This window comes from Salmo trutta, chromosome 14 (assembly GCF_901001165.1).
Source record: "Salmo trutta chromosome 14, fSalTru1.1, whole genome shotgun sequence".
Taxonomy (NCBI): Eukaryota; Metazoa; Chordata; class Actinopteri; order Salmoniformes; family Salmonidae; genus Salmo; species Salmo trutta.
Window position 1 is genome coordinate 80,996,079 of NC_042970.1, and position 17,808 is coordinate 81,013,886.

General features: G+C 43.2%; 1 protein-coding gene and 1 long non-coding RNA gene across 2 annotated transcripts in view; one reads left to right on the top strand and one right to left on the bottom strand.

The window, feature by feature from the left end:
* Positions 1 to 1,162: 1,162 nt before the first annotated feature.
* LOC115147607 (uncharacterized) lies at positions 1,163 to 2,569 on the bottom strand. The gene is made up of 2 exons (XR_003866419.1): positions 2,324 to 2,569; positions 1,163 to 1,962 (listed from the first exon to the last, which is right to left on the bottom strand). It is a non-coding gene; the product is annotated as an uncharacterized LOC115147607 (long non-coding RNA).
* A 6,169-nt stretch (positions 2,570 to 8,738) lies between these two features.
* The window catches only part of tekt4 (tektin 4), a 20,100-nt gene continuing 11,030 nt past the window's right edge, over positions 8,739 to 17,808 (top strand). The window contains exons 1-2 of the mRNA XM_029689880.1: positions 8,739 to 9,539; positions 9,677 to 9,747. Of these exons, the coding sequence (XP_029545740.1) occupies positions 9,000 to 9,539; positions 9,677 to 9,747 (611 nt within the window). The 5' untranslated portion in view covers positions 8,739 to 8,999. The remainder of the gene's footprint in view (positions 9,540 to 9,676; positions 9,748 to 17,808) is intronic.

Consider the following 17,808-nt stretch of genomic DNA (forward strand, 5'->3'; position numbering starts at 1 on the left):
AGCTGTATTATACACACAGTACCATCCCAACTCAGACAACCTACAGGACCAGTGAGTAGCTGTATTATACACACAGTACCACTCCAACTCAGACAACCTACAGGACCAGTGAGTAGCTGTATTATACACACAGTACCACTCCAACTCAGACAACCTACAGGACCAGTGAGTAGCTGTATTATACACACAGTACCACCCCAACTCAGACAACCTACAGGACCAGTGAGTAGCTGTATTATACACACAGTACCACTCCAACTCAGACAACCTACAGGACCAGTGAGTAGCTGTATTATACACACAGTACCACCCCAACTCAGACAACCTACAGGACCAGTGAGTAGCTGTATTATACACACAGTACCACCCCAACTCAGACAACCTACAGGACCAGTGAGTAGCTGTATTATACACACAGTGCCACCCCAACTCAGACAACCTACAGGACCAGTGAGTAGCTGTATTATACACACAGTACCACTCCAACTCAGACAACCTACAGGACCAGTGAGTAGCTGTATTATACACACAGTACCACCCCAACTCAGACAACCTACAGGACCAGTGAGTAGCTGTATTATACACACAGTACCATCCCAACTCAGACAACCTACAGGACCAGTGAGTAGCTGTATTATACACACAGTACCACCCCAACTCAGACAACCTACAGGACCAGTGAGTAGCTGTATTATACACACAGTACCATCCCAACTCAGACAACCTACAGGACCAGTGAGTAGCTGTATTATACACACAGTACCATCCCAACTCAGACAACCTACAGGACCAGTGAGTAGCTGTATTATACACACAGTACCACCCCAACTCAGACAACCTACAGGACCAGTGAGTAGCTGTATTATACACACAGTACCACCCCAACTCAGACAACCTACAGGACCAGTGAGTAGCTGTATTATACACACAGTGCCACCCCAACTCAGACAACCTACAGGACCAGTGAGTAGCTGTATTCTGCCCAACCAATCAAAAAGGCAGTAGCTGTTCATTTGGTTGATAGGAGTTCATGTCATTTTGCTACATTAAATACATGTAATGCTTAATCATGTGGACAAGTATCCTGCCTCTATTGTGTTCTGGAGAAAATTGGGGCTGTTATTTTTTTTGGTAGGGCAGTATTACACACACACACTGTCTCTTTGTTTTTAAAATACATATTTTATATCATGTATGAGTGCATACAATTATTGACAATTAAGTACACATTTATGCTTTTAAGATGTTTCTTATCTAAACACACACTATATTTTCCACAAATGTAACACAATACATTTGCAATTCTAACATGCTCCTTGGTATGTGACAATACTTTTATTCAGCTCAGCTTTTTCCTTCAGTTCCTGAAAGTCCTGTTGAAAGTTGTTGAGCTGGGTCTGAGAGCCTTGGACCACGACGGTACCGGTGTGATAAAGATTCACTGTAATAACCTTTAAGTGACTGTCATCCACATACGCTTTGACCTGTACGGCATTGTTGATGTCTCTCTCTTCAGTGTCGGGGTAGGTTTGGTGCAGGGCACTACGCCAGGCTGTGGGGTGCGCTGTGTAGAAAACATAGTTGGTTTTGACTCTGTTCCTCAGTGCTTTTTTGTAATCCACTGTCAGAGTCTCAGGATGTTTCCTCAAGACTACCCCCTTGTGATGTTTCCCAGCCTCAGAATCCATACCTTCAGGGTATGGGATTTCAATGGCCTGCACCACACCTAGATTGATGCTGCCGCTAAGCAGTAAGGGCTTTACTCCAGCGCCCTTAGGTTTTACCTTCAGCGACCGTGACAGTCCTCGTCCTGTTCTTCCAGAACTCCGGGACATTTCAAATAACGTTGTGAACTTTAAGGTTAAAAAAGATAGTAGGCTTATCTTCAGTATCTCACGTTGTTGTTGTCGTCAATTTAGTCCTGGGCAATCTGGGTAATTTGTCCCTCTGTCCTAATGTTGCCTGTTGAACATGCAGAGATCAGAATGTTGAAAACAGAAATGCTAATTTAGTCTCAATCTTAAAGTGCATACAGCTCATTACAAGTCCCAACAACTGGGTGACACATAGCCTAGAGGTTAAGAGCACTGGGCCTATAATCTGAAAAAATCTGCCGTTCTTCCCTTGAGCAAGGCAGTTAACCCCCAGCAACAACTGCTCCCCAGGCGCCGTGGACGTCGATTAAGGAGGAGTTAAATGCATTCAGTTGTGCAACTGACTATGTATCGCCTTTCCCCTTTCCCAACCAAGGTTTATTATTATTATCGTCCACTACAAAAACGGAAACTAACCATGAAAAAAATACAAGACATCATTCTCTTACCAGGAATAGGATGATTAAAACCGGCAAAAACCGCTGCGACTGGCAGCATATGACTCCAACAGACGAGGTTCCTTCTGCATTTTTCAAAAACGAACAAACGCTAAATACTGCAACAGTATTGGATGCCGCCGACACGTGTCTTCCGGCGGTGTTTTGAGAGGGTGCGTATCACATGAAGATGATGCATCTTGGAATCCTCGAGCTGACAAGGTACAAATCTGTCGTTCTGCCCCTAAACAAGGCAGTTAACCCACTGTTCCTAGGCCGTCATTGAAAATAAGAATTTGTTCTTAACTGACTTGCCTGGTTAAATAAAGGTAAAATTTAAAATTAAAAAAGTGACAGTGTTTTCCATATAATGTATCTCATGTCCCTATTCATACACAACTAAAAACTACTACTACACACGTCTACTACTACACAGTATTTGTGTTTACTGAGTCCGCCAGATCAGAGGCAGTAGGGTGGTGGTCGAGAGAGCGAGAATGTTTTTATTCTTTCTTCCCCATCAGGGCACTTTGGGATGTGGTGTGTGCGTGAGTAGAGAGAGCGTGACTGATCGAGACAGTTATAGTTGGGTGGGTCATCCGCTGTACTGTAGGTGGCACGTGCTTCAAGAAATGCTTACAGAGAATGCTGCAAGCGGACCTGCTGTTGCCACACACACACCAATTCACCATCCCTACCACACACACACACACACACACACGTTGTAACGTTCGGCGTCTGGTGACGAGGAAGCGGACCAAAACGCAGCTGGGAGCGAATACATGTTTATTCAACACACTAGAATTAAACATGTACACAAAAATCAAGGAAAAACTGCCAATACGTTACGTGCTCAAATAACGAGACAACAACCCACAAACATCGTGGGGGGAAAAAGAACTTAAATATGATTCCCCAATCAGAGGCAACTAGTGACAGCTGTCTCTGATTGGGAATCGACAGAACCCAACATAGAAATACGCCCCAAAGCAAGGCTATACCAAAAACATAGAAAATAAACTATAGAAATGCCACACCCTGACCAAAATAGAAGAGTTCACCTGGTCAGGGCGTGACACACGTGACCATCACTACTAGCCATTTCCCAGAGGATATTATAATCTGGTTGTCAATCTTTACCATGGTTAATTCGAATTTAAGACACCCAATTCAGGAAGTGATTTTATATTGAAATTTAAAACATAACAATTTTTTTAAATAAAAAGCTTCTCCTCTTCCATTTATTGAGAAGTCATTGAATATAGATTTCCTTTTTTCAATTATTTCAGATTACTTCTTGAACTAACTGACTTCAATTCAAATTGACCCCAACCTTTACTATACCCATTTACAATGGGCAGAAACCCAAACTCACACATCCTAGTGTCACGTCCTGATCATAGAAAGATGTTATTTTCTATGGTAGAGTAGGTCAGGGCGTGACAGGGTTTTTCTCTCTCCATGGTTTCTATGTTTAGGTTCTAGTTTTGTATTTCTATGTTGGGGTTTTGTTTGGGATGATCTCCAATTAGAGGCAGCTGGTCCTCGTTGTCTCTAATTGGAGATCATACTGAAGTAGGGGTTTTTCCACCTGGGTTTTGTGGGTGATTAATTTTGAGTTGTGTATGTGTTCATCTCTGCGTCACGGTTTGTTGTTTTTTTCATTCATTGTATTTGTGTATTGCATAGTTTCACAGTATAAATAAAATGTGGAACGACACACACGCTGCACTTTGGTCCTCTTCTCCTTTCGACAGCCGTGACACCTAGTCAGTTAAACATTTACGGAAGGCTTTATTTTCATTTCCTTAATCCAACAGAACAGCTGGACAGTTCCCCATAAATTATATCGTGGTTTGGTTAGCTATCAAATTCACTGATGTGTGTAGTACACATCCAACAGCGCTGCCTGCGTGTAGTACACATCCAACAGCGCTGCCTGCGTGTAGTACACATCCAACAGCGCTGCCTGCGTGTAGTACACATCCAACAGCGCTGCCTGCGTGTAGTACACATCCAACAGCGCTGCCTGCGTGTAGTACACATCCAACAGCGCTGCCTGCGTGTAGTACACATCCAACAGCGCTGCCTGCGTGTAGTACACATCCAACAGCGCTGCCTGCGTGTAGTACACATCCAACAGCGCTGCCTGCGTGTAGTACACATCCAACAGCGCTGCCTGCGTGTAGTACACATCCAACAGCGCTGCCTGCGTGTAGTACACATCCAACAGCGCTGCCTGCGTGTCGTACACATCCAACAGCGCTGCCTGCGTGTCGTACACATCCAACAGCGCTGCCTGCGTGTCGTACACAGCCAACAGCGCTGCCTGCGTGTCGTACAGCCAACAGCGCTGCCTGCGTGTCGTACAGCCAACAGCGCTGCCTGCGTGTCGTACAGCCAACAGCGCTGCCTGCGTGTCGTACAGCCAACAGCGCTGCCTGCGTGTCGTACAGCCAACAGCGCTGCCTGCGTGTCGTACAGCCAACAGCGCTGCCTGCGTGTCGTACAGCCAACAGCGCTGCCTGCGTGTCGTACAGCCAACAGCGCTGCCTGCGTGTCGTACAGCCAACAGCGCTGCCTGCGTGTCGTACAGCCAACAGCGCTGCCTGCGTGTCGTACAGCCAACAGCGCTGCCTGCGTGTCGTACATCCAACAGCGCTGTCTGCGTGTCGTACATCCAACAGCGCTGTCAAACATAAGGCACCAAGACAGAGTTAGAAGGTAGGGTGACTGGTGCTGTGTTCTCTAAACCGATTAAAAAAAAAAATAAAATGTTTAAAACACCCCACTTCTAACAAGTCTTTTCCTTCTCACGTAGCAACACACAAAACAAACAGATATTCCTAGTCCTACACAAGTCTTTCATATTTTATTATATCCTCCAAAGAACCGCTCTGAAACCCCATAGCTCCTAGCACCTTTTCCCAGCATTGAGCAGAGCAACAGCCCCTTACCTTTTTGGAGTCCTGGAGGAGAATGAGTTACTGTGGACTGTGTGGAGCTAAAGATCAGAGCTGCTACTCCAGACAGACAGACACAGAGAGGGCCTACAGCAGCACCTAGATCTTCTGCACAGATTCTGTCAGACCTGGGCTCTGACAGTAAACATCAGTAAGACAAAAATAATGGTGTTCCAAAAAATGTCCAGTTGCCAGGATCACAAATATAAATTCCATCTAGACACCATTGCCCTTGAGCACACAAAAAACTATACATACCTCGGCCTAAACAAAGCTGAAAGACAAGGCAAGAAGGGCCTTCTATGCCATCAAAAGGAACCTACAATTTGACATACCAATTAGGATCCTGCTAAAAATACTTGAATCAGTTATAGAACACATTGCCCTTTAGGGTTGTGAGGTCTGGTGTCTGCTCACCAACCAAGAATTCACAAAATGGGACAAACACCAAATTGAGACTCTGCATGCAGAAATATGCAAAAATATCCTCTGTGTACAACGTAAAACACCAAATAATGCATGCAGAGCAGAATTAGGCCGATACCCGCTAATTATCAAAATCCAGAAAAGAGCCGTTAAATTCTACAACCACCTAAAAGGAAGCAATTCCCAAACCTTCCACAACAAAGCAATCACCAAAAGAGAGATGAACCTGGAGAAGAGTCGCCTTAGCAAGCTGGTCCTGGGGCTCTGTTCACAAACAGACCCCACAGAACCCCAGGACAGCAACACAATTAGACTCAACCAAATCATGAGAAAACAAAAATATAATTACTTGACACATTGGAAAGAATTAACAAAAAAAAATGCTCAAACTAGAATGATATTTGGCCCTAAACAGAGAGTACACAGAGGCAAAATACCTGACCACTGTGACTGACCCAAAATGAAGGAAAGCTTTGACTATGTACAGACTAAGTGGTGTGAGCGGACCAAGTCATTTGCTGTCACTCTAAAGCAGAAAGGTGGAATAAACGAGTCAAGAGTAGGTTTTCTTGATTCAACACAGTTCTCTATTGAGGGATTTCTAACAATACAAACACTCCAACACAGTCAATGAGAATCTCCAAAGGAACAACATACATCTTCTTCTTTAGATGACACAGGATCACATTACGATTATCTTCAAACTATAACAACAATCACATATTCGTCACCGTCTTAATGGATCTTCTTGGATAGCACCTCTCTCTCCGTAGCCATTCTCCAGAGATAGTTTATCTTCCTCCCCTCTTGCTGGTTCCATCCTCTCTCTTGTAGGGGAAAGAGAATATCTCATTAGTACCGTCAGCTGTGCTTAATTGCCTCTGGTTACCTTGTCTCACATGCCTTGTTGGGCTACTATCCGTGATCCCAGCCTGCCCTCTGGTGGTCCTTCCACAGTGGGCATAGCATTGCAATGGAAAAAGGCCGCCGTAGGCAGACCTGGCTTTCAAGAGAAGACAGGCTATGTGCACACTGCCCACAAAATGAGGTGGAAACTGAGCTGCAATTCCTAACCTCCTGCCAAGTGTATGACCATATTAGAGACACATATTTCCCTCAGATTACACAGATACACAAAGAATTCGAAAACAAACCCAATGTTGATAAACTCCTATATCTACTGGGTGAAACACTACAGTGGGCCGTCACAGCAGCAACATGTGTGACCTGTTGCCACAAGAAAAGGGCAATGAGTGAAAAACAAACACCATTGTAAAAACAACACACATATGTTGATTTATACTTTTATACCTTTTGTACTTTACCCATTTGCACATCCAGAAATAAGTCTCTCACTGTTGCCGCTTGTTACAGACCCCCCTCAGCCCCCAGCTGTGCCCTGGACACCATATGTGAATTAATTGACCCCATTTATCTTCAGAGCTTGTACTGTTAGGTGACCTAAACTGGGGCACCCTCATAGATATCATCCTGACCAACCTGCCCTCTAAATAAACCTCTGCTGTCTTCAACCAGGATCTCAGCGATCACTGCCTGCGTCCGTAATGGGTCCGCAGTCAAACGACCACCCCTCAACACTGTCAAACGCTCCCTAAAACACTAAAGCGAGCAGGCCTTTCTAATCCACCTGGCCCGGGTATCCTGGAACGATATTGACCTCATCCCGTCAGTAGAGGATGCCTGGTTATTTTTTTTAAATGCCTTCCTCGCCATCTTAAATAAGCATGCCCCTTTCAAGAAATTTAGAACCAGGAACAGATATAGCCCTTGGTTCTCTCCAGACCTGACTGCCCTTAACCAACACAAAAACATCCTGTGGCGTTCTGCATTACCCTGACTGTTCGTTTGTTTTATTCCATGTGTAACTCTGTGTTGTTGTTTGTGTCGCACTGCTTTGCTTTATCTTGGCCAGGTCGCAGTTGTAAATGAGAACTTGTTCTCAACTGGCCTACCTGGTTAAATAAAGGTGAAATATTATTTTTTATTTTTTAAATACAAATAATTGTTACAACACTGTATATATACATAATAGGACATCTGAAATGTCTTTATTCTTTTGGAACTTTTGTGAATGTAATGTTTAATGTTTGTTTGTTTCACTTTTGTTTATTATCTACTTTACTTGCTTTGGCAATGTTAACATATGTTTCCCATGCTAATAAAACCCTTACATTGAAATTGAATTGAAAAATTGAGAGAGTGAGAGTAAGAGTGAGTGCGAGAGAGAGAGAGAGAGAGAGAGAGAGAGAGAGAGAGAGAGAGAGAGAGAGAGAGAGAGAATGCACACAAATGTGAGGCAGATGAGAAAACACTATGTTAAATGATTGAATAGTAGACAAGCCTGATGGAAAATAACTACTCCCATTGGTCACTCACGAGTTCCTGTCACGTCCTGACCAGTGACCAACCCCCATGCGTGGCAGGGGGGTTGTTTTGTGTGTTTGGGGGTGGTTATTTTCCATTTAGTTATTGTACCTGACGGAACTGTTGGTCGTTCGTTATTTTGTAAAGTGTTTCTAATTAAAAGCATCAAGAATGAGCACTATTCCCGCTGCGCCTTGGTCTGTTCAATACCTGTGACAGTTCCAGTGTAATTGCATCATTACTGTGTGGCAAAGCCCAGTGAAACAGGACATCCCACTCACACCATATTTTCGACAATAAGTACGGGTCAAAAGTAGTGCACTATCTAGGGAACATGGTGTCATTTGGGACACAACCCTGAAGACACTGATTCCCATCAATAGACCAGAGACCTCTGACTCACTAAAGGGGTTTAAAGTGAAGAGGTGGAGGGGTGTGAATATGCTGGTGTGTGTGTGTCTGCATTTATGTTTCTGAAAAAAAACAGGGCCACTGCCATCTTAAACGTTGAAGTTATCATTGACATTATTAAAACAATATTATTCATCAGTTAATAAAGGGGCAATCCGTAGTTGCTACATCCATTTTTGGACATATAAATGGGTATATAAAATGAGTTAGCACACATAACATAGGCCTATTTTCAGATGAGTACATTTGAAAAATGTGTGTGTGTGTTCCTCCATGCACCATTTGTTGTTACCTGATAATTCATTTGGAACCGTGGGGCATTATGGCGTGTCCAGTTACACAGTGTTTCCTTGGAAACAAGTCACCTGGCAACGCAGCGCAAATACTAAAAAGTGATTCTTCACTTCCCCTGTGTGGCTCTTGTTTTGTTGCAACTCCGTTAACTACAATCCTGTGTCGGATCGCAGTGTTTTTAAAATCAGGTACCACCAATTCGCCACAAAATGTCTTCAGAAGTTTTAGTGCCCAGACATCATTTCGACAGCAGGTCAGTTGCCCAAGCAGGCGATCCGTTCCAGCCTACAGACGCAGAGGCCACATTAAAGGAGGGTTTCTATCCCTCCTCCGGCTTGGCGACGGCGGGGTACCGTTCAGCCAAGTACAGCCCGGAGGAATGGCACATCAATAACTTCTCTACCCTTCACCAGGCCGTTACTGACCGAAACAACGCCGAGAGGATTTGCCATGATTCCAAAACACTGTATAAGGAGACCGAGGCCGGGACTCTGCACACCCAAGCTGAGGGGACGCGGCACCTGGGCGAGAGACTACAGCATATCCACTTCTGGAAGTCGGAGCTGCAGCGGCACATCGAAAAGCTGGTGGCCGAGACAGACCTTCTCCTGGGGCAGAAGAGAAGGCTGTTGAAGTCGCTGGACGCCACCGAGATCCCGTTCGCCATTGCCACGGATAACCTAACCTGTCGAGAACGGCGGCTGGGGCCCGACCTGGTTAAAGACCGCGTAGAGGAGGAGCTGCTTAAGGTGATTAAAACAATAACATCGACTTGTCTTTGCTCTAGTTCACCTAAATACTTGTATCATTACTAAATGTTGCCTAGACGTGATTTCACTACAAACCAATCTGAAAATATGGTGACGGTTGTGTTTGTGTACCGCAGGAGGTGGAGTTGATCAGCAGCATCCAGGCTCTGTTGAAGAAAACGCTGAGTCAGGCTGTCAATCAAATCAAGTGAGTGTCACAATTAGTGTCACAATCTCCCCGCATTTATTTCAACCAGCATGAATATTTTAGATGCATCAGCAGTAACTACATACATGGTTTATTTATAAGATCCTCTCTTTTCATTTGATTGTGTAATCACACATTTCCACACATTAGTCTAGGAAAGGCCTAAAGGACTACAGCTGAGCTGGGTTTTAACCTATTCATTAAGACTACAGCTGAGCTGGGTTGTAACCTATTCATTAAGACTACAGCTGAGCTGGGTTGTAACCTATTCATTAAGACTACAGCCGAGCTGGGTTGTAAACTATTCATTAAGACTACAGCTGAGCTGGGTTGTAACCTATTCATTAAGACTACAGCTGAGCTGGGTTGTAACCTATTCATTAAGACTACAGCTGAGCTGGGTTGTAACCTATTCATTAAGACTACAGCTGAGCTGGGTTGTAACCTATTCATTAAGACTACAGCTGAGCTTGGTTGTAACCTATTCATTAAGTCTACAGCTGAGCTGGGTTGTAACCTATTCATTAAAACTACAACTGAGCTGGGTGGCAGCCTATTCATTAAGACTACAGCTGAGCTGGGTTGTAGCCTATTCATTAAGACTACAGCTGAGCTGGGTTGTAACCTATTCATTAAGACTACAGCTGAGCTGGGTTGTAACCTATTCATTAAGACTACAGCTGAGCTGGGTTGTAACCTATTCATTAAGACTACAGCTGAGCTGGGTTGTAACCTATTCATTAAGACTACAGCTGAGCTGGGTTGTAACCTATTCATTAAGACTACAGCTGAGCTTGGTTGTAACCTATTCATTAAGACTACAGCTGAGCTGGGTTGTAACCTATTCATTAAAACTACAGCTGAGCTGGGTGGCAGCCTATTCATTAAGACTACAGTTGAGCTGGGTTGTAACCTATTCATTAAGACTACAGCTGAGCTGGGTTGTAACCTATTCATTAAGACTCCAGCTGAGCTGGGTTGTAGCCTATTCATTAAGACTACAGCTGAGCTGGGTTGTAACCTATTCATTAAGACTACAGCTGAGCTGGGTTGTAACCTATTCATTAAGACTACAGCTGAGCTGGGTTGTAACCTATTCATTAAGACTACAGCTGAGCTGGGTTGTAACCTATTCATTAAGACTACAGCTGAGCTGGGTTGTAACCTATTCATTAAGACTACAGCTGAGCTGGGTTGTAACCTATTCATTAAGACTACAGCTGAGCTGGGTTGTAACCTATTCATTAAGACTACAGCTGAGCTGGGTTGTAACCTATTCATTAAGACTACAGCTGAGCTGGGTTGTAACCTATTCATTAAGACTACAGCTGAGCTGGGTTGTAACCTATTCATTAAGACTACAGCTGAGCTTGGTTGTAACCTATTCATTAAGTCTACAGCTGAGCTGGGTTGTAACCTATTCATTAAAACTACAGCTGAGCTGGGTGGCAGCCTATTCATTAAGACTACAGTTGAGCTGGGTTGTAACCTATTCATTAAGACTACAGCTGAGCTGGGTTGTAACCTATTCATTAAGACTACAGCTGAGCTGGGTTGTAGCCTATTCATTAAGACTACAGCTGAGCTGGGTTGTAACCTATTCATTAAGACTACAGCTGAGCTGGGTTGTAACCTATTCATTAAGACTACAGCTGAGCTGGGTTGTAACCTATTCATTAAGACTACAGCTGAGCTGGGTTGTAACCTATTCATTAAGACTACAGCTGAGCTGGGTTGTAACCTATTCATTAAGACTACAGCTGAGCTGGGTTGTAGCCTATTCATTAAGACTACAGCTGAGCTGGGTTGTAACCTATTCATTAAGACTACAGCTGAGCTGGGTTGTAACCTATTCATTAAGACTACAGCTGAGCTGGGTTGTAACCTATTCATTAAGACTACAGCTGAGCTGGGTTGTAACCTATTCATTAAGACTACAGCTGAGCTGGGTTGTAACCTATTCATTAAGACTACAGCTGAGCTGGGTTGTAACCTATTCATTAAGACTACAGCTGAGCTGGGTTGTAACCTATTCATTAAGACTACAGCTGAGCTGGGTTGTAACCTATTCATTAAGACTACAGCTGAGCTGGGTTGTAACCTATTCATTAAGACTACAGCTGAGCTGGGTTGTAACCTATTCATTAAGACTACAGCTGAGCTGGGTTGTAACCTATTCATTAAGACTACAGCTGAGCTGGGTTGTAACCTATTCATTAAGACTACAGCTGAGCTGGGTTGTAACCTATTCATTAAAACTACAGCTGAGCTGGGTTGTAACCTATTCATTAAGACTACAGCTGAGCTGGGTTTTAACCTATTCATTAAGACTACAGCTGAGCTGGGTTGTAACCTATTCATTAAGACTACAGCTGAGCTGGGTTGTAACCTATTCATTAAGACTACAGCTGAGCTGGGTTGTAACCTATTCATTAAGACTACAGCTGAGCTGGGTTGTAACCTATTCATTAAGACTACAGCTGAGCTGGGTTGTAACCTATTCATTAAGACTACAGCTGAGCTGGGTTGTAACCTATTCATTAAAACTACAGCTGAGCTGGGTTGTAACCTATTCATTAAGACTACAGCTGAGCTGGGTTTTAACCTATTCATTAAGACTACAGCTGAGCTGGGTTGTAACCTATTCATTAAGACTACAGCTGAGCTGGGTTGTAACCTATTCATTAAGACTACAGCTGAGCTGGGTTGTAACCTATTCATTAAGACTACAGCTGAGCTGGGGTGTAACCTATTCATTAGGCACCAAACAAAGGAAATTAGACTCAAACAGCGATGGACTACCTGAAGTTGCCCAATAAGAAATGTTCATTTTTGTTTTCCATTGCATATTGTTTGTCTAAGTTTTGCTCAGTGTGTATTAATGAATAGGACCCTGATATGGGTAACAAGGTGTCCTTTGAGTTTTAGTCTTCTGGCTCCCCCTACTGTCTGGAGCACGTAGGTATTCGCACAAACCATGCAAACCACACAAACCACACAATCCATGCAAACCACACAAACCACACAAACCACACAAACCATGCAAACCACACAAACCACACAAACCATGCAAACCACACAAACCACACAAACCATGCAAACCACACAAACCACACAAACCATACAAACCATGCAAACCACACAAACCACACAAACCATACAAACCACACAAACCACTCAAACCACACAAACCACTCAAACCACTCAAACCATGCAAACCATGTAAGCCACGCAAACCATGCAAACCATACAAACCACGCAACCATGCAAACCACACAAACCATGCAAACCATGTAAGCCACACAAACCATGCAAACCATACAAACCACGCAACCATGCAAACCATACAAACCATACAAACCATGCAAACCATGCAAGCCACGCAAACCATGCAAACCATACAAACCACGCAACCATGCAAACCATACAAACCATACAAACCATGCAAGCCACGCAAAGCATGCAAGCCATGCAAACCATACAAAGGACAAACCAAGGAGGCCGAGATACAGAAAGGGAAAGGGGATACCTGGTCAGTCACACAACTGAATACATTCAACTGAAACGTGTCTTCTGCAAAAGTGTCATTACTTTACTAACATTGTGATTCATCCAGGCTGTATCACATCCGGCCATCATTGGGAGTCCCACAGGGCGGCACACAATTGTCCCAGCGTCGTCCGGGTTTGGCTGGGGTAGGCCGTCATTGTAAATAAGAATTTGCTCTTAACTGACTTGCCTAGTTAAAGAAAGGTTAAATCATATATATTTTTTAATTGTTCCAAAAAAACATAGTTAGCACACCCAACACACATTTGAAAAGTGTGTGTGTATTCATCCATCAATCATTTGTTTTTAGCCTACCTGAAAATTCCTTTTGAACAGTGGGGCATTATCGCGTGTCCAGCTACGCACAGTGCTTCATTTGAAAATGGTAACTTGGCAACGCAGCGCAAATACAAAAAATGTATTCTTAATTTCACGTCCCGTGTGTTGCTAAGGCCCCTCCTGTACTCCCTGTTCACCCACGACTGCGTGGCCACACACGACTCCAACACCATCATCAAGTTTGCTGACGATACAACGGTGGTAGGCCTGGTCACCGACAACAATGACAGCCTATATGGAGGAGGTCAGAGACCTGGCAGTGTGGTGCCAGGACAACAACCTCTCCCTCAACGTGGACAAAACAAAGGAGCTGATCTGGACTACAGGAAACAGAGGGCCGAGCACGCTACAATCCACATCCACAGGGCTGTAGTGGAGACGGTCGAGAGCTTCAAGTTCCTCAGTGTTCACATCACTAGGGACATATCATGGTCCAAACACACCAACACAGAGGTGGAAAGGGCATGACAACGTCTCTTCCCCCTCAGGAGGCTGAAAAGATTTGGCATGGGTCCTCAGATCTTCAAAAAGTTATACAGCTGCACCATTGAGAGCATCTTGACTGCCTGCATCACCGCTTGGTATGGCAACTGCACGGCATCCGACCGCTAGGCGCTACAGAGGGTAGTGCGTATGGCCCAGTACATCACTGGGGCCAAGCTCCCTGCCATCCAGGACCTCTATACCAGGCGGTGTCAGAGGAAGGCCCTAAAAATTGTCAAAGACTCCAGCCACTCTAGTCATAGACTGTTCTCTCTGCTACCGCATGGCAAGCAGTACCGGGGCGCCAAGTCTCGGACCAAAAGGCTCCTGAACAGCTTCTACCCCAAAGCTATTAGACTGCTGAACAGTTAAACACATGGCTATTAGACTGCTGAACAGTTAATCACATGGCTATTAGACTGCTGAACAGTTAATCACATGGCTATTAGACTGCTGAACAGTTAATCACATGGCTATTAGACTGCTGAACAGTTAATCACATGGCTATTATACTGCTGAACAGTTAAACACATGGCTATTATACTACTGAACAGTTAAACACATGGCTATTATACTGCTGAACAGTTAATCACATGGCTATTAGACTGCTGAACAGTTAATCACATGGCTATTATACTGCTGAACAGTTAATCACATGGCTATTATACTGCTGAACAGTTAATCACATGGCTATTATACTGCTGAACAGTTAATCACATGGCTATTAGACTGCTGAACAGTTAATCACATGGCTATTATACTGCTGAACAGTTAATCACATGGCTCTTAGACTGCTGAACAGTTAATCACATGGCTATTAGACTGCTGAACAGTTAATCACATGGCTATTATACTGCTGATGTAACGGCCGTCGTAGTGATTGGACCAAAATGCAGCGGGTATGTGAATGCTCATCTTAACTTTATTTGAACACTACACAAAACAAGAAAAAACGAACGACAGCTAGACTGTTTGCAGGCAAACCACAGTAGTGCAAAAACAACTTCCCACAAAAGACAGGTGGAAAACAGGCTACCTAAGTATGGCCCCCAGTCAGCAACAACGAAGTACAGCTGTCCCTGATTGAGAGCCATACCAGGCCAACACAAAGAAATACACAACATAGAAAGAACATAGAAATCCAAAACATAGAACAATACCCAAAAACCCCGACAACACAAAACAAACACACCCTTGCTACGCCCTGACCAAACTACAATAACAAATAACCCCTTATACTGGTCAGGACGTGACAGCTGAACAGTTAATCACATGGCTATTAGACTGCTGAACAGTTAATCACATGGCTATTAGACTGCTGAACAGTTAATCACATGGCTATTATACTGCTGAACAGGTAATCACATGGCTATTAGACTGCTGAACAGTTAATCACATGGCTATTAGACTGCTGAACAGTTAATCACATGGCTATTAGACTGCTGAACAGTTAATCACATGGCTATTATACTGCTGAACAGTTAATCACATGGCTATTATACTGCTGAACAGTTAATCACATGGCTATTAGACTGCTGAACAGTTAATCACATGGCTATTATACTGCTGAACAGTTAATCACATGGCTATTATACTGCTGAACAGTTAATCACATGGCTATTAGACTGCTGAACAGTTAATCACATGGCTATTATACTGCTGAACAGTTAATCACATGGCTATTATACTGCTGAACAGTTAATCACATGGCTATTAGACTGCTGAACAGTTAATCACATGGCTATTATACTGCTGAACAGTTAATCACATGGCTATTATACTGCTGAACAGTTAATCACATGGCTATTATACTGCTGAACAGTTAATCACATGGCTATTAGACTGCTGAACAGTTAATCACATGGCTATTATACTGCTGAACAGTTAATCACATGGCTCTTAGACTGCTGAACAGTTAATCACATGGCTATTAGACTGCTGAACAGTTAATCACATGACTATTATACTGCTGATGTAACGGCCGTCGTAGTGATTGGACCAAAATGCAGCGGGTATGTGAATGCTCATCTTAACTTTATTTGAACACTACACAAAACAAGAAAAAACGAACGACAGCTAGACTGTTTGCAGGCAAACCACAGCAGTGCAAAAACAACTTCCCACAAAAGACAGGTGGAAAACAGGCTACCTAAGTATGGCCCCCAGTCAGCAACAACGAAGTACAGCTGTCCCTGATTGAGAGCCATACCAGGCCAACACAAAGAAATACACAACATAGAAAGAACATAGAAATCCAAAACATAGAACAATACCCAAAAACCCCGACAACACAAAACAAACACACCCTTGCTACGCCCTGACCAAACTACAATAACAAATAACCCCTTATACTGGTCAGGACGTGACAGCTGAACAGTTAATCACATGGCTATTAGACTGCTGAACAGTTAATCACATGGCTATTAGACTGCTGAACAGTTAATCACATGGCTATTATACTGCTGAACAGGTAATCACATGGCTATTAGACTGCTGAACAGTTAATCACATGGCTATTAGACTGCTGAACAGTTAATCACATGGCTATTAGACTGCTGAACAGTTAATCACATGGCTATTATACTGCTGAACAGTTAATCACATGGCTATTATACTGCTGAACAGTTAATCACATGGCTATTAAACTGCTGAACAGTTAATCACATGGCTATTATACTGCTGAACAGTTAATCACATGGCTATTATACTGCTGAACAGTTAATCACATGGCTATTAGACTGCTGAACAGTTAATCACATGGCTATTAGACTGCTGAACAGTTAATCACATGGCTATTAGACTGCTGAACAGTTAATCACATGGCTATTATACTGCTGAACAGTTAATCACATGGCTATTATACTGCTGAACAGTTAATCACATGGCTATTAGACTGCTGAACAGTTAATCACATGGCTATTAGACTGCTGAACAGTTAATCACATGGCTATTATACTGCTGAACAGTTAATCACATGGCTATTATACTGCTGAACAGTTAATCACATGGCTATTAGACTGCTGAACAGTTAATCACATGGCTATTATACTGCTGAACAGTTAATCACATGGCTATTAGACTGCTGAACAGTTAATCACATGGCTATTATACTGCTGAACAGTTAATCACATGGCTATTACACTGCTGAACAGTTAATCACATGGCTATTATACTGCTGAACAGTTAATCACATGGCTATTAGACTGCTGAACAGTTAATCACATGGCTATTATACTGCTGAACAGTTAATCACATGGCTATTAGACTGCTGAACAGTTAATCACATGGCTATTATACTGCTGAACAGTTAAACACATGACTATTATACTGCTGAACCGTTAAACACATGACTATTATACTGCTGAACAGTTAATCACATGGCTATTATACTGCTGAACAGTTAATCACATGGCTATTAGACTGCTGAACAGTTAATCACATGGCTATTATACTGCTGAACAGTTAATCACATGGCTATTATACTGCTGAACACTTAATCACATGGCTATTAGACTGCTGAACAGTTAATCACATGGCTATTATACTGCTGAACAGTTAATCACATGGCTATTAGACTGCTGAACAGTTAATCACATGGCTATTAGACTGCTGAACAGTTAATCACATGGCTATTATACTGCTGAACAGTTAATCACATGGCTATTAGACTGCTGAACAGTTAATCACATG